Consider the following 22,820-nt stretch of genomic DNA (forward strand, 5'->3'; position numbering starts at 1 on the left):
CCTATATTAGAACATTTGATTCTCACACTAACCCTATAAGGTTACATGCTATTATTATGCCCATATTGCAGAAGAAAATGCTGAGGCACAGGGAGAATCTGTAACTTGCTTAGGGTCACACAGCTTGAGGATAACACAAGCAGTCTAACAATGTCCCAACAGAACGAGGACCTTTACGATTCTTTTTTTTCCAACAGATAATAAAAATGATCCTTGAGGCGAGGTGTCAGTGAGGTGCTGGAGACACTGTGGTAAGAGGTTAATCCAGTAGGTTAATCCTCTGCCTGCAGTGCCTGCATCCCATATGGGCACCGGTTCGAGACCTGCATGCTCCTCTTCCCGATCCAGGTCTCTGCTATGGTTAGGGAAAGCAGTAGAGGATGGCCCAAGCACTTGGGTCCCTGCACCTACATGGGAGACCTGGAAGAGGCTCCTGGCTCCTGGCTTCAGGTCGGCTCAGCTCTGGCCATTGCAGCCATTTGAGGAGCAAACCAGCAGATGGAAGACCTCTCTCTCTCTCTTTCTCTCTCTCTCTGTCTGTCTCTCCCTCTGTCTGTAACTCTACCTCTTAAATAAATAAATAAAATCTTAAAAAAAAAAAAAAAAACAAGAGGCAGGCAGGGCCCGACATCACGGAGTTCCAGGACCCGCCTTGGCAGACATGACAACCATCACGGCAGCGGGAAAGGCAGGGCAAGAGCACTCTGTGAATGGGCCGCCATGCTGAAGCTGGGACCCAGCCCCCCCGCTGCGCCCCTATTTCCACCTGGCCTCCGAACAGCACAGCTTCACTCTGGCCCCCTTTCCCTCCTCCTCAAAGCAGCTTTAAGAAGCAATGGTTGAAGCCACCGTCCCGAGTCCTCTAATAGCGCTGCTGTTGCTATTGGCTTTAAGATGATTGATCTGATGAGCTAATTTAGACAGACCATCACCAGGTGAGACCAGAGTTGCAAAGATTACCTTTTTACCTTATTACATGACTACTTTTTTCCTTTTACTTAGTTATTGTGGGGAGCAATCCGGACTGGACTAAGTTACTGGAATTAAGACTTATTCTATGCATCTGCTCTCCCACAATATGGCGCTGGGAGAGAAGTAAACAGCTTCCGCACAGCTGCCTCCAGTTCAACTAATAAACTGTAGGACTTGCTCCTGATTGGAGGAGAGCAGCGTACTCGGCGTGTGGGCAGCCGAGTTGGGATTGGCGGAGGAGGACTATAAAGGAGGAGAGAGACGGCATGCACCAGGAACATCTATGGGGAACATCTAGCTGAAGGAACACCCGTGCAGCCCCCGAGAAAGCCGGCCGGCGGTGTGCCACTCCCCTGCGGAAGTGGGGAATGTGGCCAGGGGGAACTGCCCTTCCACGGAGGTGGAAGGGATAGTAGCCAACCCGGGAAGAACCAGCAGCAAACCCGGGGAGGGCCGAGCAGACGAAAGAACAGCGCAGGGTCCTGTGTTGCTCCTCCACGAAGAGGGGGAGCGACATAATGGTGCCGTGACTCGGATAAGAAACGTGACTCGGATAGGAAACTTAGGACGGATATGAAACTTAGGAGGGAAGAAACGGGAAGAACTGGGAAAATACCAGAGAGAGAGACTAGCAAACAGCCTAGGGAAATTACCGGAGAGAGAGACTAGCAAACAGCCTAGGGAAAAGCCGGACGAAAAGGGTGCCGGAAGAAGCTATTGAAAGCCTAGGCATAGACTCAGATACGGACTACGGGGGGAAGCTGGGAGAAATCTCTAAGGTCGAAAGTGAAAGTGAAAGCTAGAACAAACAGACTCGGACGCGGACTGTGGGGAGAGGCCAGGAGAAATGAGGGAGGAATATTGTTGGAAGAAAACTTAGGGAAACATACCGGGTAGAGAAAAATGTTAGGGAAATTGAAGCCGCGGGGGGCAGGCCAAGGCGGACACGAAAGCCACTTTGGGGTTCTCAAGTTAGCCCGGGAATAGGGGGCGAAAAGTTGAAACCAGAAGCTGAAACGTAAGCCAGATTGGGGTCCGTCTGATTAGCCCGGGGAGCAAAGGACGGGAAGCCAAATCGTGGGGCGGAGACGTATGCTGGGTTGAATTCGCCAGGCTAGCCCGGGGAACTTAGATTGAATGCTAGTGGCGGACACGTAAGCTACGCTGTGTTACTCGCGGAAGCCGCCGCGTGCAGAGAGAGCACGGGGCGTGAATAGATAGGGAACGGGGCTGGCGCGAGGCCGTGGTGCAGACGCGAAGGGCGTGGAGACCGCGGAGCTCGCGAAGCCAAGCCGCGCAAAGCCGGGAAGCCGCGCAGATGAGAGAGATGCGGGCTGAAGCAGCTCAGAGCTGGAAAGCTGCCGAGAAGCAGCCTCGGGGCGGGCGCAGCCGGGAAGCTGCAGGGATAAGAGAAATAGAAGTTTAGAAGCAAAGTGAGAGAAATAGGAATGCTGGAAGATAGAAGTAAAATGGGAGAAATAGGAATGCCCGGAGATAGAGAAATAGAGAAATAGAAAGACCTCCCTACCACACTGCAATGTGAGAGCTTGGATTCGGTCTGCCTGATTAAGTGAGGCGATGAGCACGATGAGCACCTGCGGCGGCTAGCAGCTTATGCGCCGCAGGTCACCGAAGACAGGCACGAATTAACATCAGTAAGGCCTCCCCACAAAAAGGCAATGAGAAGGCTTGGATTCGGTTTGCCTGATAGCACTTGTAAGAGCCTGTGGCAACTCTAGCAAGTAGAGCAGAGTGTGTGCCGCGGGACACCGAAGACAGGCGCGTATCAACGCCAAAAATAAAAAGAAAGGGGGATCTGTGGGGAGCAATCCGGACTGGACTAAGTTACTGGAATTAAGACTTATTCTATGCATCTGCTCTCCCACAATATGGCGCTGGGAGAGAAGTAAACAGCTTCCGCACAGCTGCCTCCAGTTCAACTAATAAACTGTAGGACTTGCTCCTGATTGGAGGAGAGCAGCGTACTCGGCGTGTGGGCAGCCGAGTTGGGATTGGCGGAGGAGGACTATAAAGGAGGAGAGAGACGGCATGCACCAGGAACATCTATGGGGAACATCTAGCTGAAGGAACACCCGTGCAGCCCCCAAGAAAGCCGGCCGGCGGTGTGCCACTCCCCTGCGGAAGTGGGGAATGTGGCCAGGGGGAACTGCCCTTCCACGGAGGTGGAAGGGATAGTAGCCAACCCGGGAAGAACCAGCAGCAAACCCGGGGAGGGCCGAGCAGACGAAAGAACAGCGCAGGGTCCTGTGTCGTTCCCCCACGAAGAGGGGGAGCGACAGTTATTACCTTACTTATGATTATTTATTATTGTCTACTACTTGCTATCTTCTAGCAACTACTACCTATGACCTAGGCAGGCAGTAAGGATGCAGAGAAAAACACCTAATTATCTGAGTTTGCAAACACTTTGTATCTTCCAGGGAAATAAACACATGTTGGAAAAGGGAAAGGAAAGGTGGCTCCGCTCACACAGCTCTCCAGCCTCCCCTATGCTCACTCCACAGGAAGTCATTTTGCACTGTTACTGCCAGAACCCATTCTGCTGTTTGAATGCTGCTGCTAGGCCTGGCATGTAACCGTGGCATTGCCCACTGCACTCTGGGAGGGAAAGCCCAGCAGCAACATGGTGTGGTTGTGCATTTTCCTGGGTATAAAACAAGCCTCCACTAAAAGGAGCAGGAGGGTGGATGAGAACAAACCCTATAGCAGTCATAGAACCCCAGAGACTGCCTCAGGGGCATGGAGGGGTAGCTCTATCATGGGCAGCCTCTGCAGGCCCCAACACAGCATACCTTGGATTTCACCCTGACCCCTTCCCAGCACCCTTCAACACACCAGCCTAACGTCAACTCATCCCACAGGCCTCAGGCCGCCCCGCGTCCTGAAGAGCCCTTTCCAGACCCCATTCTCCATCCAGATTAAGTCTCCTTGAAATTACCTCCCACTGCACCACATACTCTTCCTTCAAGTGACATCACAATGTGTGCACAGACACTATTGCACGCTCACTTCATGAACATCTGTCTTCACACCCTTAAACTCAAAACTCTATGAGGGCAGACAATGGAATTACCACTCCTCACTTCTATAACCACAGAGCCCAACAAGGTGCTTGGCATACAACAGAAACTCAGGCCTTTGCACTGAATTGAAAGAATAAACAACATCAATTCAGTCTCACAAATACCTCAATCCTGGGAAAGGAGGTAGTGTTCCTGATAAGGGAAATAAGCAGTTTGCTCACTAGAAAAGAACCAACCTCACAGCAAATGGGAAAGATGGTACCGTGCTTTCGAAAAAGAAAAAAGCCTTCATGTCACATGTCATCTCCATCACTGTAACTAAATAGTAAGAGCCTTAAGGACAAGAAATTGCACACCCTGTGTCTGCGGTTCTGCCCAGGGATCTTTAGGGCTCTAGGAAGTCCCACTCTCAGCCACCTCCCCCACTACAGCATGAGGCCGAAGGCCCAGGTCCTCACAGCAAAGACATACTCCTCTGGCGGAAGCACTGTCTAGGCTGGGTCCTCTTTCTGGCTCCAGATGGCTGAGGATGTGGTAAGGCAGTGAAAGGAGGAAAGGGCACAGACAAAACGTTTCACAACCGCACTGTTCTGCTGAGCCTCACTGCTGGTGCTGAACACCTCCACGTGCTTAGAGGCACTTGAATGCCTAATGTTGAAACAGGAACAACGTTAACAGCCCCACAATTCAATATTCCTAAGGTCAGGTGATGACATGGGAAGGAGACAGGACATCTGAGCTTCTCGTTCTTCCACCACAAGATTTTGTTTCTATTAGAGAAACAAGGACAGAGGGAGCAGAAGGACAGAGATCTCCCATCCTCTGATTCATTCCTCAATGCCTACAAAAGCCAAGGCAGGGCCCAGAGCCAGAGACAGGAACTCAGTCCAGGTCTCCCATATGTGCAGCAGGGATCCAACTACTTAAATTATCACTGCTACCTCTCAGAGTCTGCACTGGCAGGAAGCTGGAACCAGGAACTGTTGCTGGGAATCAAACAAAGATACTCTGATATGGGATGTGGGCATCTCAATCAAGGTCTTAATTGCTGAGGCCAGTGCTGTGGTGCAGCGGGTTAAAGCCCTATCCTGAAGTGCCGCCATCCCATGTGGATGCCAGTTCTAGTCCCAGCTGCTCCACTTCCAATCCAGCTCTCTGCTATGGCCTGGGAAAGCAGTAGAAGATGGTCCAAGTCCTTGGACCCCTGCACCCACGTGGGAGACCCGGAGGAGTCTCCTAGCTCCTGGCTTCAGATCAGTGCAACTCCGGCTATTGCAGCCATCTGGAGAGTGAACCAGCGGATGGAAGACCTCTCTCTCTGTCTCTACCTCTTTTTGTAACTCTGTCTTTCAAATAAATGAAATAAATCTTTTTATAAAAAAAAAAAAAGGTCTTAATTGCTAAGTCAAACATCTACCCCTTTCACCAGATTTTCAGCACACATTTTGCTCTGAGGGATCGGGCTCAGTTAGAGGTGTCATGGCCTCGTAATTAAAAGCATGGGTAACTGAGACAAGAAGGCAGCAGCTCAGGTGCACCAGGCTCACCAACTGGCCCTGTGAGACAGTAGAGTCATCTAACTTCTCCGGTAACAACTGAGTTGCTGCAAGAAGGAAACAATTCTGTAACAGCTTGGGTCCTCTAAGTGTGCAGCACACTGAGGCATGAGCTGGAGCTGACTTTACCTGGACGTTCTCTTCAGTCACCTCGATTTCAGCAGTATAGATGTAGTCAATCAGCTTACTGAGCGTCTGCCCATCCACATCCTTGATTTCAATCTTCTTGGCTTTACTCTCAGACATGTCACCTGAAATCCACAATAAAAACAACTGAGAAAGACATAAACATGGCACCTCAATGTGCTTAGCTTCCACGTGGCCTCTTGCCCTTACTTGGAAATGTGAAAACGCAACCTGTGATCTGGGAGGCAAAAGGGAGTCAGGCCACAAATCAGGTATCAACTTTGGGTCTGTGATTACTCACAACCCAATCTTAAGCATTCCCTACTCTGTCTAATGTCCATTTTCTTTCTGAAGAAAAACATGTATACAAAACATGTATACAATTTTTTTCAACCAATAATTACTGTAAACTTATACTCACAGGGCCAGGAAAAATGAACAAGATATGCATCTATACTCAAGGAGCCAGGACTAGTAAGGCAGGTACATAAAAATATTTACAAATGAAAGTTACAAGAGCTTTGTAGAGGTATACACAGAGCACCAGGGTAACAAGAAAAAGAAACACAATTATTGAGTGCTATAGCCAAGCATTGTATAAAGCATCTTAAACTACTGCCTCTTCAGATCTTAATAACAGCCCATGAGTTTTATTAATAACATCCCATTCTTGCAAATGAAGACACTGAGGTGCAAGAGGGTAGTTAAGTCATTTTTTTTTCATGGTCACAATTCTAGGAAAGAGCCAAGTCAGGTTGAAACCCAGGGAGTCTGACTCTAGAGAAAACATTCGAGACCACTGCATTTTACCAAATCCCATGAACCCTGAGGAAGGAGCAACAAACCCCAGCGGGGAACTCCAGTAAGGCACCCTAGTAGGAAGTCACATTTGAGCAGGGTGTTAAGGACTGCAGAAGAATTCACAGGCACCAAAGGAGAGGAAGGATGAGTTGGATACGAGATCCCTAAATGTCAAGGCAGGAAGCTGCAAAAGGATACATTTGGGTAATGGTGCCAGGCTAGCGTGGCTGGTACACAGGGTAACAATGAGAAGAAGGAAGCTGGACAAGTAGATGGGGTCAGGACTTGCAGAGCCCTATGGGTCGTGCAAGTGAATCTGGACATTATCCTAAGGACATTGAGAGGTTTTAAACAGGGAAGTGACATCAACAAATGGGTGCTTTTGAATGATATTTTGGACGTGGGGTGGAAGCTAGATTCAAGGCAGGGGGGAGAGTTGAGGCTTTGATGAAAACCCAAGAAAGTATGCAGGGCTGTGAATGACAGCAGCAACAGCACCACATTTCCCCAGTCCTGAGGCCCCTGACTGCAGCCTGCACTCTACCTATAGCGCACAGGTTTCCCTGTGCTTGTTCCACGAGAGCTGCTGATTTCAGAAGACAGGCAAAGCATGTCTCTCTGCAGGATGAAATAAAGGGCAACCTGACAGTAAAAAAAAAAAAAAAAGATTCAAATGCCCTAATGTGAGTGTGAAAATGGAGCCTGGGTGGCTGTTTTCTCTCTGCAGAATTCATGCATAAGAGCCAAGAAAAGGAAGCATGTGTGTTGTAGACGCCTACCTCCAAGCTACAGGGACTGCGTACAACTCTTCCACCAGTTTCCAGTTCCTATCCTGACACAGTTCTAGATCTGAATGACTCCGGAGCAGGGAAGAAAGTGGGGGCAAAATACATGCTAATCCTTGCCTGTTCCCTTCACTGCCACATCGAGTGGAGCAGGAACTCTCCACTTTGTTCTTGCCTCTGAGTACGGTGGAAGCCAGCAGAAAGGCCTCAGCACAGAGAGCCCTAGGGCAGGACGGAGAGGCCAAGAGGAAGCAGGAAAAGATGGTGGATTCCTCCTCAACCCATAGGACAGGCTCTCACAAGCTGTCTCCTGAGTTTATTCTGAGACACACAAACAGAAACATGTATACACAAGGAAATCAGAAGTTAAACTTCTCTCTCTAAACAGCTATTAAGTTCATTGATGAGGGTCCAGTTGGTACTTATATTGCAAAAGATAATAAAACTCAGCCAATTCTTATTTAAGAATTTGGCCTTTAAAAATACCCTAAATTAAAAAAAAAAAAAAAAAGCAGCCAGGATCAAAAGATTTAAAAGCCCTCCTGTGAGTATGAAGGCAGAGTCTGACTGATTGATTTTTGTCTGTGGAATTTGTGGTTGGGAGTCAGGTTAGGGCTTTGCAATTTTGGGGGAAACAAATGGAAACTCCCAAAATTCTATAACAATATTTTTATATACACAAAGAAGTCCACCTTCTCAGGGGCGGGGGGAGGGAGTGACTCTTACAGGTTCCTACGATCTAGAAAAGATTAACATCGTTCTCATGACAGTGGGACTCTGGGAGATGTTTTCTTGCACCTTGATACGAATCCAAAATGTAATTTTTTTTACTTTAAGCACTTAGAACTTCAATAAGCAAGAAAAAAATGCTGTGAAAGAGAAACCAGGGACTTGAAGACAACCGTTATTTTCTAAGAAAGCTCCTTTGTAGTCAATTAGAGACCTGAATAAGCATACAGAGTTGTAGAATCCAATCTTACTATTTCTTATGAACCAGCAGAAATGTGACAGCAAACAAAGACTTCAGCTCAACTAGGACCTGAAAGTGGTAATAACGGTCACTACCGTGTGCCAGTAATTATAATTTCTAATAAATAAATCCTTCTATGATTTAAATATGACCCTAACTACAGACTTCTACCAAAGTGTTCCAAGGGCTAACAAGCAGGAAGCAAGAGGGCAGGGATCTTGTCCAGCTTATTTGTCAAGTCATCCTCAAAATGTAACCAAGTGTTTGGCATATAACAAGCATTTAAAAATATTTGTGGAAGGGAGAAAAAGGAAGAAGGAAAGTTTTCTGTTGACATCTCCTTACTCCACAGGCTTTAGTAATTCCTGAGGGTTGGAAACCATCAAGGGTTTGGTCATTCTTGCTCCTTCATTCACTTGTAATAGTTGGACAACATATTTCCAGCAAATAGAACGTGAGCCCTACTGTGGTGGGCCCAAAGGTCACAACAGTCAACAAGTCATGGACCTGCCTTCATCAAGACCAGCCTAGTGCAGAGAAAAGTAGACCAGCACACTGCAAGGAGTACCAAATTCCAGAAAAGGGGACTCAGCTTGAAAGGTACTTGAACCAGGCATTCCTATACCCCAATACTACATGCAAAATGATGAGCACATGAGACCACACGTTGGCTTTTCAGGGGAAAGAGTCCATTGTTCTCACCATATTGATTTATAATTACTAAGAAACAATCCAGAGAAGGAGTCATAGCTATTAAGAAGGAAAGTGAGAGTCAGGCATATGGCACCACATTTAAGAAGCTATTGGGATACCCACATCCCAGATCAGAATTCCTCACTCAAGTACCAGCTCTACTTCCAATCCATCTTCTTGCTAATACACACCTTGGGAGGCAGTAGGTGAAGAGTTTGGTCCCTGCCACCCATGTGGGAGATCCAGATTGAGTTTCCAGCTCCCAGATTTGGCCTGGCCCAGCCCTAGCTGTTGCAGGCATTTGGGATAAACCGGCAGATGAGATCTCTCGCTCTCGCTCTAGCTCTGGTTCTTTCTGGCTTTCAAATAAATAAAAATTTATAAAAAAGGAGAAAAGTGAGAATGATGGAAAGAGTATTCCAGATAGAGTATAGAAATACTATAGACAGTATAGGAAAAAATCTGGAGGAGGAGCCTAGTGGAAGACACTGGCATCCCACACCAGAGTCCCTGGGTTAAATTCCCATCCAGTGTCTGACCTTAACTCCCTGCCAATGCATATCCTAGGAGGCAGCAAGTAATAGCTCAAGTAATTGGGTCCCTCCACCCATTCAGGAGACCTGGACTGCATTCCTACTTCCTTTACACAGTGAACCAACAGATGTGTAAACGCAGGCATTTACACAGTAAACCAATGGATGGGAGCTCTGTCTCTCAAGTAAATGAAAAACAAAATAATAATTTAACATTTTTAAACATGTGGAAGTAAGAAAGTATGTGACCCGAGAGAAAATAAGAAGTCCAGTCTTTGCACAGCATGCAAAGGGAGGAATGGCAAGACAAGATGGAGATACTTCATCCCAAGGGCAATGGAGAGCCCCTGACAGATTTCTATTTGGGGTACATCACTGTAGGTGCAGTATGAAGAATGAGTTGGGGGTAGAAAGAAAGAATAAGAGGAGGCTGGCCAATTAGAAGGCTGCTGCAGACTGAGAGACTATATCTTGAACTTCTCTAAATGCTCAGCCTTCACCTTAGATCCTTGCACTGAGCAAGCAAGTCTACACCCTTATTAGATACAAGTGTCCAAGTCTCAGTTCTAGTCCTAGCAAGAACACTACCATGCTCAACCAAGATGTTTTTAGGTGAAAAACTGTCGAAGAACAAGAAAGAGAGTGAAGGAGAAAACTTTTCACTGTCACAGAAGATTTAAGAAGCCTGGAAGACTTACTGGTTCATCTTCCAGGTCTTTGGTATAAAGTAAATCCTATTATATAAATGAAGCTTTGAGAATGAGAAAAGAATGGTAAATCAGCTATCAGGTCTCTCTGAAGAACTACAGATAATCCATCAACTCCCTACAAAGCTGTATGTCTACAAGGGGAAGAAAAAAATGTGTTTAAGACTCCTTACACTATAGAAATCTTCCTCACTTCCAACTTGAAGCTGTACTTCTCTAATTTGGTCTCATGTTCTGGGTAGAAAGAAAACAGGACAATCCTTATCCTTTGGACAGTAAACCTTCAGGTTACTGAGACAGTTATTCTTCCCCTTAACTAGCATCTGTCTATGTCCTGACATCGGAGTTACCAATGCGTTTGGTTGGATACAGCATTAAGGCCTATGTCAACTTTAACCTCACCCAAGAGAAAGCAATACTGCACCACCTCCCTGAATCCTGGCCAACTCTCCTGCAGGTGAGTGATCCGGGCCATCTGAATGCAAAACCGAACCTTCATCTCACGTGAAATCTCAGGGGCCGCACCTGGCCAAATCCCAAGACTACGAGAATCCAAGAACACAGGGAGTGTGAGAACTGAGACGGCTTCATCCAGCAGAGCAGCCGCGATGCTGTTACACCCATCACTCACCCTCCCTGCTGTTACACCCATCACTCACCCTCCCTGCTGTTACACCCATCACTCACCCTCCCTGGGATCACGTCCCTCCCCTACCCAGAAAGGTCCTTCTGCTCAGTTAGTGGCTCAGGAGCATCAAGTCAGAAAGGAAATACCTGTGGAGCCACGTAGATGTTCCCTAACCACCACGGCACCTCTCACATTCACAAGAGCTTTGGAAACTATGATTTGCTCTACAGATAATAACAGTAAATCTTTTTTTTCCACACTGAGAGAGAAACAGAGAGAAAGGTCTTCCTTTTCCATTGGTTCACCCCTGAAATTGCCGCCATGGCCGGTGTGCTGCGCCAATCCGAAGCCAGGAGCCAGGTGCTTCTTCCTGGTCTCCCATGCAGGTGCAGGGCCCAAGCATCCTCCACTGCCTTCCCGGGCCACAGCAGAGAGCTGGACTGGAAGAACAACCAGGACAGAATCCGGTGCCCCAACTGGGACTAGAACCCAGTGTGCCAGCGCTGCAGGCAGAGGATTAGCCAAGTGAGCTGCGGTGGCGGCCAACAGTAAATCTTATTAAGTTCCTACGCTGGGCTAGGTGTCTTACACCTGTATTTTCCCACGGCTATTGTTATTATTCCAGTCTCAATGATAAAATAGAAGATCAAAGAGGAAAAGTGAATTCCCCATATTCTTATTAAGAACTGGCTGAAGTCAGGACTGGAGCCCAGGTCATTAGCGAAGCCCTTTCCAAAACACCACACTATCTCCTGACACAATACAGTCTGACTACTCTTGGGCTGAATCCTTAACAAAGAGACTTCCACATCACCAACTTCAAACTGCCTCTATGAACACTCTTCAAACACTCCTCACCAATAATTATCTCCCACAATGATCTGATTGTAAGACTAAGCTATTCTAAGCCCAGACAAATCCACCCCAGACCATCTTGGTCAAACTAGCTGCTCCTTAATGGGAAGCTAGTAGAGCGTGACCTGCAGTCTCTGTGCCCAGGCACTAAACAGTCCTCTGTTGAACCACAATTGAAATGACCACTTAAAAATTCATCATTTCTGTATCAACAGCAACAAATTACTAGACTTGAATACTGCATCCATCAGTCCCAAATCTGGGTGTCCTAGGCAAGAAAAGGATGCCTGACCTTGATGTGGTATGTTAGGGACAGGAAGAAGAAACTGTGCCATTGTCACTTCAGCCCAAAGGTGACTGACTCTAGAAAAAAGTCAAAGGGAAGGGAAGGCCAGGACTCCTTAAACCCATGGCTCCTGTGACACTCCAAGTGCTTTTATTCCAAACCATCCTATCCAAACTCCGACTCCACAGGGGCCAAATTCCCAGGAACCAAACCCTGTCTACTACTACTGCACTACCACTACAACTACTCACACCTTGCTCCAGGCTCACTTATTCCAAAAAAGGATCTAATTACCTAGTTCTCCCTCACGCCCTGCCCCACTGACTCATATAAACTTTTGCTGAGCTGCTGTCACTCTGAGTTCTTCAAAGGCATCAATACTCCGTGCAAATACCCAGAACACAGAGGGGCTGGCACGCAGAAAGGCTGAAACAAAGGTTCTGTGGAATGAGTGCATGTGCAGGAGGTAAGAGCGCCAGGTCCTCTGTGTTCTGCTTCATGGATGACTGGTGTACACTCAAATTTTCAACCCCTAGTTTCGTTCCCCCAGCACATCAGCTGACCTCTCCTCTCTATTACTGTCCACTATATGTTCAAAGATACCAGTTGAACACCAATCTACAAATAATAAAAATTAGATATTAATTATTGAAAAAATAAGAATCAGCCAATATCAGCCACTGTGTATAGTACAACATAACAGAGTATTGGGAGAGATTACTTCCAGGGCTTCACTCGGGATGGTGGCCCAGTGTCCTTTAGCCACAGCGATGGGTATAAGACTCTAAGGCCATATAGTCTTTAGACTGCAATTATTTTACTAACATAAAATGAGAGCTGTTTATAGAGCATCTGGGTGATAGGCAGGTCAAGGACCCACATGGAGTACACAGACTATAGTATACAGAACCTGTAGCAAAGGGCATGATAAAAAGGGGGGGAAAATGACTAGACTACTTCAGGAAAACTGTTTCCCCGGTTTGTAGGTGTTTGATGGGGAAAATGGGGTGATGCAAGGGTCTTAAGCGTTGCATCCTCACAGGAAGGAGATGGGCAGCACACAGCACGGCTGCCCTCTCCACTCACACAGAGCTGAAAGGAATGGAGGGACACTAGGCTGACTGCCCGTCCCAGATCTTCCTACAGGCTAGCTGGACTAGCTGGATGTGGACACTCCCCAAAGGGCATCCAGACCTGGTGTCACATTTATTATACAGGATTGTGGACAAGTCATAGTCAAGGCACGTGAAGTTGTTATTAACAACTACCATAGGACAGCTGTACGGCATGAATTTCAGAGGACAAAAAAATTAAAAACACGACGGGACTGACATTGTGGGACAGTAGGTTAAGCCACTGCCTGTGTGCAATGCTGACATCCCAGAGGGGTGCCAGTATGAGTCCCAGCTGCTCTACTTCTGATTAAGCTCCCTGCTGTTACTCCTGGGAATATCAATATTTTTAAAATAAATAAAAATAAAAACACTAAAGCCTGATATATGATCATAAGTAATCACACAACTCAAATCAGTAAAAAGTCACGTGTATTTTCCTTTAGTTTTAAATAAACTGATACAAATGGACTTTTACCTAATTATCTGGGTCTCTACAGGTGAATTTTATGGATTTTGAAGCATTTTGATTGAATAAAAATTTATAGTATTAGTGCAGTTTTATTGTATCTGTTTATAAACAATATGCAAATCTTGCAGTGGGCATTGTGGCAAAGTGGGTTAATCTACTACCTGGAATGCCTGCATGCATATCTGAGTACCTGGGACTGAGTCCCATCTCTGCTTCCAAGCCAGCTTCCTGCCCATGTGCAAGCTGGGAAGCAGTAGATGGTGGCTCAAGTACTGGAGTCCCTACCAGCCACATGAGAAATGCAGATGGAGTTCATGGCTCTGGTTTCAGCCTGGCCTGGTCCTGACTGTTGTGGATATTTGGGGAGTGAATCGACGTATGAAAGATCTCTCTCTCTCTCTCTCTCTCTCTCTCTCTCTCTCAGATTTATTCATTTATTTGAAAGGGAGAGTTACAGAGAGAGACAGAGACAGAGAGACCTTCCATTCACTGATTCACTCTACAAATGGCCACAGTGGCAAGAACTGGGCCCAACCAAAGCTAGGAGCTTCTTTTGGGTCTTCCATGTGGGTGCAGGGGCCCAAGTACTTGGGCCATCTTCCGCTGCTTTCCCAGGTGTACTAACAGGAAGGTGAATCAGAAGAGGAAGGGCCAGGATTCAAACTGGCACTGATATGGAATGCAGGCACTGCAGGTGGCAGCTTTATCTGCTCTGCCATTGCAATGGTGGCCCCTCTCCAGACTTTCAAGTAAATAAAAACTTCTTTTAAAAAAACAGCAAGAATATATAAACCTTAGGTATTGCTGATGGTAGCACAGATTGGTAAAACTGTCCTGATTTTTGTTTTTTATTCAAGAAGCAGAGGGACAGACCGACAGACAGAGCTCCTATCCATTTATTCACTCTTCAAATGCCCATAACAGCCGGGGCTGCACTGCAGCTGCAGCCCGGAGCTGAGAACTCAATCCAGGTCTCCCATATGGGTGGCAGACAACCAACTACTACATCCAGGGTCTGCACTGGCAGGAAACTGGGATCAGGAATAGAACCAGGCATCAAACCCAAGCACTGCAATATGGCACACAAGCATCTCAAGTGGGATCTTTACCACTAAGCCAAACAACTGGCCCTAGTCCAACTAAAAGGCAGTGCAGTACATATGCCACAGTCTTCAAAATGTGCCTGTAATTTAACCAAGTATTTCTTATTCTAGGTATCTATTCTAAGGAAATAATCAGGGTCAGAGTTGTAAATAAAATTAAGATGCAAGAATGTCTACTATATCATGCCTTGTAACAGAAAAATATTAGAAAGAACTCTAATTTTCAATGAGTAAGGAAAGGGATCTTCAACTAGGATACATATGATATAACCTAATAAAGACATTAAAATTAGTATGTAGACGTGATTTCATTGATGCAGAAATATGCATTATATATCACTATATAATTAAACGTGTGTGATTAAACAAATTTTTTAAAAGATTTTTATTTATTTATTTGACAGGTAGAGTTACAGATAGAGAGAGAGAGACAGAGAGAAAAGTCTTCTTTCCATTGGTTCACTCTCCAAATGGCTGCCACAGCTGGCGCTGCACCGATCCGAAGCCAGGAGCCAAGTGCTTCTTCCTGGTCTCCCATGGAGGTGCAGGGGCCCAAGCACCTGGGCCATCCTCTACTGCCCTCCTGGGCCACAGCAGAGAGCTGGACTGGAAGAGAAGCAACCGGGACTAGAACATGGAGCCCATATGGGATGCCAACACCACAGGCGGAGGATTAACCAGGTGAGCCACAGCACCGGCCCCCATTAAACAAATTTTTATCGCACATCTGCTATATGAAAGATCATGCTAGGTATTGGGACACATCAATGAATTTAAAAGAAACAGTTCTTACCCTCATAAAACTTATGATTGGCCAGGGAATCAGACACTTAGAAGTTATGAGATCAGTAGTACAGAATACTTTGAAGAGTAGTCTAAGGCACTTGGGAATAAGTAGGAAAGGGGTTTAATCTAATCAAGTGGGGTCACAGAAGGCTCCCTCGAGCGGTGATGCTTAAGCAGTAATGAAGAATGAACAGGAGTCACACATGTACAGAGATGGGGAGGAAAAGGCATCCCAGGAAGCAGAGAAGCTTTTTTAAATACACATATTAAAAGACTACTGAACTGTGTATATAAGGTATATTATGCTAAAAGTATACTTTGTTCATGTACATATTTATAAATACAAAATCTGAAGTTATAAACCATACTGTCACCTAGATGGTGTAGCGTATGTGATTTTTCACTTTTTGCTTGCCTGCATTTTCTGATCTTCTTTTTCTTTAAGATCTGATTATTTGTTTGAAAGTCAGAGTTACAGAGAGAGAAAAAGAGATCTTCCATACACAGGTTCACTCCCCAGATGGCTGTAATAGCCAGGGCTGGGCCAAGTCAAAGCTGGCAGCCAGGAGCTTCCATCTACTTCCAGGTCTCCCATGTTGGTAGTAGGGGCCATTAGCAGGAAGCTGGATCAGAAGTGGAGAAGCAGGGACATGAACCAGCACCTATTTGGGATTCCATATGGGATGCCAGCACAGCAGGTTGTGGCTTTACCCGCTATACCATGATGCCGGCCCCATGATTTTTTTCTCTAATATATGCAAACAGTATATAAATGGCTGAGAGGATGAGTGAAAGTTGGAAGTCTGGGCTGATCATCACGTTAGACTACTTTCCTTCCTTGCTGTTCAGGTATTTTTCTTTTAAGATTTTATTAATTTGAGAGGGAGAATTACAGACAGTGAGAGGGAGAGGCAGAGAGAAAGGTCTTCCATCCACTGATTCACTCCCCAAATGGCCGCAAGGGCCAGAGCTGCACCAATCAAAAGCTAGGAGCCAGGAGCTTCTTCCGGGTTTCCCATGTAGGTTCAGGGGCCCAAGCACTTGGGTCATCCTCTATTGCTTTCCCAGGCCATGGCAGAGAACTGAATTGGAAGAGGAGCAGTCAGGACTAGAACCAGCGTCTATATGGGATGTGGGCGCCACAGGCAGAGGATTAACCTACCAATCCCTGTATTTCTCTTCTCTTCCTTCAATTACTGCAGTCCAAGACTGTGCCCAAAGTACTTCTATAAATTTCTAAAATCATGTTTTTTCTTCCTCCCTAGGGCACTTACATAACCTCTGAGGCAAGTTAACAAAATGTAAAGCCAATACTACAGTTCATTTCAATTCCAGAGAAATCTCTCTCTCAAGATTGGACTTTATTTTTTTTTCAGATTCATTTGTTTACTTAAGAGGCAGAGCTAGAGAGAGAAGGAGAGACAGAGAAAGAGGTCTTCCACCCACTAATTCACTCCCCAAATGGCCACAATGGCCGGAGCTGGGCCTGTTGGAAGCCAGGAACTTCTTCGAGTCTCCCACTGGTGCAGGGGTTCAAGCACTTGGGCCATATTTTACTGCTTCCCCAAACCATCAGCAGGGAGGCAGATCAGAATTGGAGCAGCTGGGACTCAAACCGGCACCCATAGGTGATGCCGGCATCACAGGCGGTTACTAAACCTGCTACACCACAGTGCCAGCACTTCAACACTGGGCTTTCAAAACCACACATAGAGTGACTGGCAGAGATAATTTTTGAAGGTACAGCTACATAACCATTCAAGACAAGATAAATTATTTTAAAAGAAGGAGATAAAGAAAAGGGGAACGAAAGGAAAACCTTACAACTCGAGTTAAAACTACTCCAAAGGGAAGGGGACTCAAAATTCCCAGGTAGTGAACTTGGCTGGTTTTCCAAGTTACCTTGTGAAATTACTGGACCAAGGCTGAGAGTAAGGCATGAGTGGTTTGGTACACTTAGCAGAGGCACAACTCCAGGCTGAGACCACTGCTTCCCAGGATGAACCAAGGACACACAAGTGAGGAACTCTCAGAAACACGTACCAGATGTCTTTCAACAAGAACCACGCTCGTCCAGCTGTGTACTCTATTAGGAAAAGAGAGCCCATCTGGAAAAAAGGTACCTGCACTCAGCCACTCCCAGCAAGCTCACGTCCATTCTTTCAACTTTCATTTATTCCTCACCTCCTATAGTGGGCACTAAGGATTCATCAGTGACTAAGACATGTACTCCAAGTGCACAAAGTTCACATTCAAGTGCGGGAAATGTACCATTCACTCATTTAAAAAATACTGGAGTTCCTGCTATGTACCAGATGCTCAGGATACAGTAATAAGTGCAACAAGGTCCTGGTTTTCACTATATTCTAATGGAGAGAGACAAATAAAACACATCAACTACCAACAAAGATAATTTTCAGGAGCAAACATTTGGCACAGTAGTCAAGTCACCACTTGGGATACCTGCATCCCATATCAAAGTGTCTGGTTTGAGTTCCAGCTACTCCATTTCCAACCCAACTTCCTGTTAATGCTCACCCTTGGAGGTGCAGCAGACGATGGCTCAAGCACTTGGCTGCAGCCTGATCAAGCCCTGGCTGTGGTGGGCATTTGGGAAATGAACCAGAAAAGAAAAGATTCATTCTCATTCTCATTCTCATTCATTCTCTCTCTCTCTCTCTCTCTCTTTCCCTCCTTTCCAAAATAAAATGAAAATACATAAATAATATTTTTAAAAGCAAGTCAAGTCTCACTCATTCACTGTGTGACCTTGAATAAGTCCCTTCCTTCTTTTAGCCTCAGCTTTCCCCATCTGCAAAATGACAGCTCAGAAGGCCTGGCAATGAGTCCAGAACACATTAACAAGCTCCCCTGAGTATGGGCTAGGAGCCACATGTCCAGCTGGCCTGGCTGAGACTTTGGTTCCACCAAGTCCTTCATGGTGCAAAGCACAGTGTCTGAAGATCCTTGAAGTGGATTTCACAGACTTCTCCCCACCTCATTCCACCACCCTCAATACTCTCCCAGTGGGGCTGCATCCCCATAACTGTGTTGTTTGCCCCTCGCCATACCTGTGAACATCGCACAGAAGTAGGGGCTGCAGGCTGCCAGGACCACACGGTGGGCTTCTATCTCGACATCTTCTGCCACAATCATCACGTCACACAACAGCTGCTTACTGTAAGACACCAGCGAGGGGAGAGGATGGGTCACAGCACGGACACCCACTTTCATGATACAAGGGTAGCTCCTCTCCCACCCAGATTCCACACTACCACATACAAGGCTCTCACAGACTGCTCTCCCTTGAGTCAGCCAGGAAGATGGACTCACTGACTTTTCTAAGTCCCTGACAAGTCTGACATTCATACTTTCCTTGGCCACACAGATTTATCTGCTCTGTGGCTGTAAATTCAGGGCTGCTTCAATTGTCTTCATCTGTTTGCTCCCCAATTCCATCAGCTCTGTCTCAGAACTAGGGGGTCAGAGATTCAGTGGCAACAGTTGCAACAGTGGCAAAAGCCTGGTGCTGTCAGTTGAGTGAGTAAATGAATGCAAGGAACATAAGCTTGCCACCGAGGTAGGCCACCAGCAAGATCAAGCACTAACCATTCCCCAAAGAATCCACTGCATATGCAGTTCTGACTATCATCATGAAGACTCCACCTGTACACATGTTGCCCTCAAAGGCCCTTTGCAAACTCCATTCACTGCAATTTCTAATACGATAACTACCTTTTTAAAAATATTTTTATTTATTTATTTAACAGGTAGAGTTACAGTGAGAGAGAGAGAGACAAAGAGAAAGGTCTTTCTTCCGTTGGTTCACTCCCCAAATGGCCGCCAAGGCTGGAGCTACGCTGATCCGAAGCCAGGAGCCAGGAGTTTCTTCCTGGTCTCCTATGCAGGTACAGGGGCCCAAGTACTTGGTGCATCCCCCACTGCCTTCCTGGGCCACAGCAGAGAGCCGGACTGGAAGAGGAACAACTGGGACTACAACCAGCACCCATATGGGATGCTGGCGCCGCAGGTGGAGGATTAACCAAGTGAGCCAGGGCGCCGGCCCCAACTACCTTTTTATATATGGGTCACCCACTAACTACACTGAACTTGGAAGGAGTTTGTCATAATTACTGTTGTATCCTAGAAACCTGGCTCCATATCTAGCACATAGTAAACCCTAAATCCATCCACATGTACAGACAAGATGGATAACTGACAGCTTTGGACACTGGTAAGAGTACCTCAAAGTCCTGTAAGCCCATGAATTTTTCTTTTATCAGCCTTCCAAGTTCTTATCAGACCTATTATTAATATAATAGTTAACATGTATTGAGTTATGTTTCAAGCACTATTCCAGGTACTTTTCTATACATATTATTACTTCATTTAGTCATATTATATTACAAATGAGGAAATTGAGGTCCAGGGAGTTAAGTAATATTCCTGAGGCCGTACAGAAAGGGAGCAGAGGAGACAGGATTTGAATTCAGGCAGCTTGACCCCAGAGCCCATGCTTTTTTAACATCTATGCTATCCTGATCACCAACAGTACCTCCTTTAGATTAGAACACTAGAGGTAGGAGGGAAGATGAGAAGGACAAACATATATCAACTGCAATTCACTGGCAGTGGTTACCTAGCACACTGTACTGGTTTGAGCAGTCTGAAGTCATGTCTGGGTTCCACGGGAAGATGTTGAAACCAAGGAATGAATCAGCCATGATTGACAGATCGAAGAGAAGCTACATATTTATCATCTCTAATACAGTACATTAAGTCACTGTCAATTACTAACTCATTCATTCCCGTTCACTTAGAGAAATAGAACCGTAAGATTCTGAGAAGGCTAGAACTACAAATGCCCTTAAGATCATATGCTCTATGAAACTCAGAGAGGTGAAGAAATACCCACAGTCACAGAAGCCTAAGTCTTAAATCCAATTCTCCTAACTCCAGATGGTGTTTTTTCTTTTGTACCATAATGCCTTATGATTGGTTGACACTTAGAATGGGGAAAAAAGAGAAGATAGAGAGAGGTGTTCAGAAAATGTTCAGCACAGAAAATAAGGTACCAGTGAGAGGGATTCTGGGAAGTGAGACCTTTGGGCACCAAGAGGCAAAAGCAAAGTGTTAGTACATCACCTTGAGGTGGACAGTGGAACCTGAACACCAACTTATAGGAATAAATTGGTGCGACCAGGGACAGAACTGGCTCTGCCCCTAACTGGCTTGAGAACATGGACAAAAAAGCTCAACTGTCTTAACTACCTTTGGGACAAATCTCATAGAGATCAAATGTGATTGCAGATGCCACCAGAGAATACATGGGTCAGATTCGTTGTAAAAACTTATTCCCAACATGAACAGATTCACCATGGACATTTTCACTTCCATTACAGATCAACAAATTTAAAACCTACCATTTTTGAAAGAGTAAAGTCATTTCTTTTTTTAATTTTTATTTATCTTAGTTATATCTGACAGACAGAGAGGGACTGACAGAAATCTTTAATTCACTGGTTCACTCCCCAAATGCCCTAAACAGCCAAAACTAAGCCAGTTGAAGCCAGGAGCCCAGAACTTAATCTGGATCTCCCATCTGGGTGGCAAGGACCCAAGTACTCAAGCCATCAACTATTGCATCCTAGGGCGCACTTTAGCAGGAAGCTAGTTCACAAGCAGTGCTGGGACCTGAATTAGGCACTCTGAGGCAGGTGGATGTCCCAAGTACATCTTAACTGCTATGCCAAACAGCCACCTTAAGTAATCAGTAATTAATTTGGTAACCAATATTTTTAGAAAGGAAATTATTGACAAACGAGTCAAAATGGTGAACAAATTTTCAGTGCTAGAAGCTATAAATAGATGTCAGAGTGGGAAATCTTTACAAACCCAGGGAGCCTGACTATTCTCCAACAAATAGGAAAAAGACAAGAAAGAATGGGGAACAAAGATGGAGAGTCCAATTAAGCAAATGAATCACAGAAGTTCTGTTTTGTTTTTAAGTATTTATTTATTTGAAAGTCAGAGTTACAGAGAGGCAAAAGCAGAGAGAGAGAGCAAGCGAGAGAGAGAGAGAGGTCTTCCATCCGCTGATTCACACTTCAGATGGCCGCAATGGCCGAAGCTATGCCGATCCAAAGCCAGGAGCCAGGAGCTCCTTCCTGTCTCCCACACAGGTGCAGGGGCCCAAGCACTTGGTGCATCCCCCACTGCCTTCCCGGGACACAGCAGAGAGCTGGATTGGAAGTGCAGCAGCCAGCTTCCAAACAAGCACCCATGTGGGCGCAGACACTGAAGGTGGTGGCTTTACCTGCTACGCCACAGCACCGGCCCCCGGAGACGTTTTGATGTATAGGAAGTAAATTTCAAGGCCATAGAATTTCCAAACTGGAATTGGCCAAGAGAAACTTGACAAAAGCTCAAAGTGGGCTTTTCCTGGGGGTGAGGAATTCTGGTCACACACAGGAAACATCTCCACACATTCACTCCACACAGAAAAGGCAGAAGCAGCTCCAAAGCACTGTATGGCTCACAAGCTCTCCCATCTCACTTACCAGGGAGCCCATGGGATCCTTTTCTCTTGTATCTATGACGCCACTTCAAAGGACAGTCTTGGGGAGAGAAAAGTAGGGCTATACATCTCATCATTTGTGGATAAGTAGTATAGCTGTTAGAAAGGAGATACAGCTCTGAAATCAAACTGACCAGCGTTCCAGTCCCTACCCCAACACTCTCTAGTGTGGGCAGACAATGTCCCCAGAGTATCATAGAATTGAGATGTGTTATAAATGAGATAACATATACTGTTAATAGCAAATGTTTGGAAAATCTTGGATTGTTTTTCTTTTCCATAAGACATTTCAGTTAAGATTAGAGATTAAATTTTGGACATAAATTGGACTGCCTATTGGACAGCTAAGTGAAGGTTATCAAGTAGGCAAGTGAACACATGGGTCTGGAGTTAACAAGTGAGAGAAGGCTAAGTGGTTGTGGGGAAGAGGAAGAACCAGCAAAAAAAAAAAAAGGACTGTACGGTACTAACAATACTAACATAAAGATAGCTATAGAAATCAATAAAATACTTGTAAAATTGAGTCTAGAAATAAATCCTATTTATGTCAACTGACTTTTTTTTATATAAACTATCAAGATCATCTGACTGGGAAGAAGTAACTTTTCAAATGGTGCTGGGACAACTGGACATCAACATGCAAAAGAACAAAGCTGGGGGGCCGATTTCCTGCTACTGCGCCTGGGAAAGCTATCAAAGACAGCCCAAGGGCCTGGCCCTTGCAACCAGGTGGGAGACCCAGAGGAAACTCTTGGCTCCTGGCTTTGGCCTGGCCTACCCCTGGCCATAGCACCCATTTGGGGAGTGAACCAGC

The 22,820-nt window shown here is 45.8% G+C and overlaps 1 protein-coding gene across 27 annotated transcripts in view; it reads right to left on the reverse strand.

Moving 5' to 3' along the window:
* Positions 1-22,820, reverse strand: part of KLHL3 (kelch like family member 3) — a 317,329-nt gene that overhangs the window by 71,752 nt on the left and 222,757 nt on the right. For 22 of the 27 annotated variants that reach the window (XR_011389740.1, XM_070076153.1, XM_070076145.1 and 19 more), the window contains 2 exons: positions 18,501-18,607; positions 5,702-5,823 (listed from right to left, as the gene is read on the reverse strand). Coding sequence is in view for 26 of the 27 variants with exons in the window: in XM_070076153.1 (XP_069932254.1) it covers positions 5,702-5,823; positions 18,501-18,607 (229 nt within the window). In the remaining variant the exon portion in view is untranslated. The remainder of the gene's footprint in view (positions 1-5,701; positions 5,824-18,500; positions 18,608-22,820) is intronic. The other 5 variants (XM_070076163.1, XM_070076162.1, XM_070076165.1 and 2 more) reach the window with 1 other exon arrangement.

Source organism: Oryctolagus cuniculus, chromosome 6 (assembly GCF_964237555.1).
Source record: "Oryctolagus cuniculus chromosome 6, mOryCun1.1, whole genome shotgun sequence".
NCBI lineage: Eukaryota > Metazoa > Chordata > Mammalia > Lagomorpha > Leporidae > Oryctolagus > Oryctolagus cuniculus.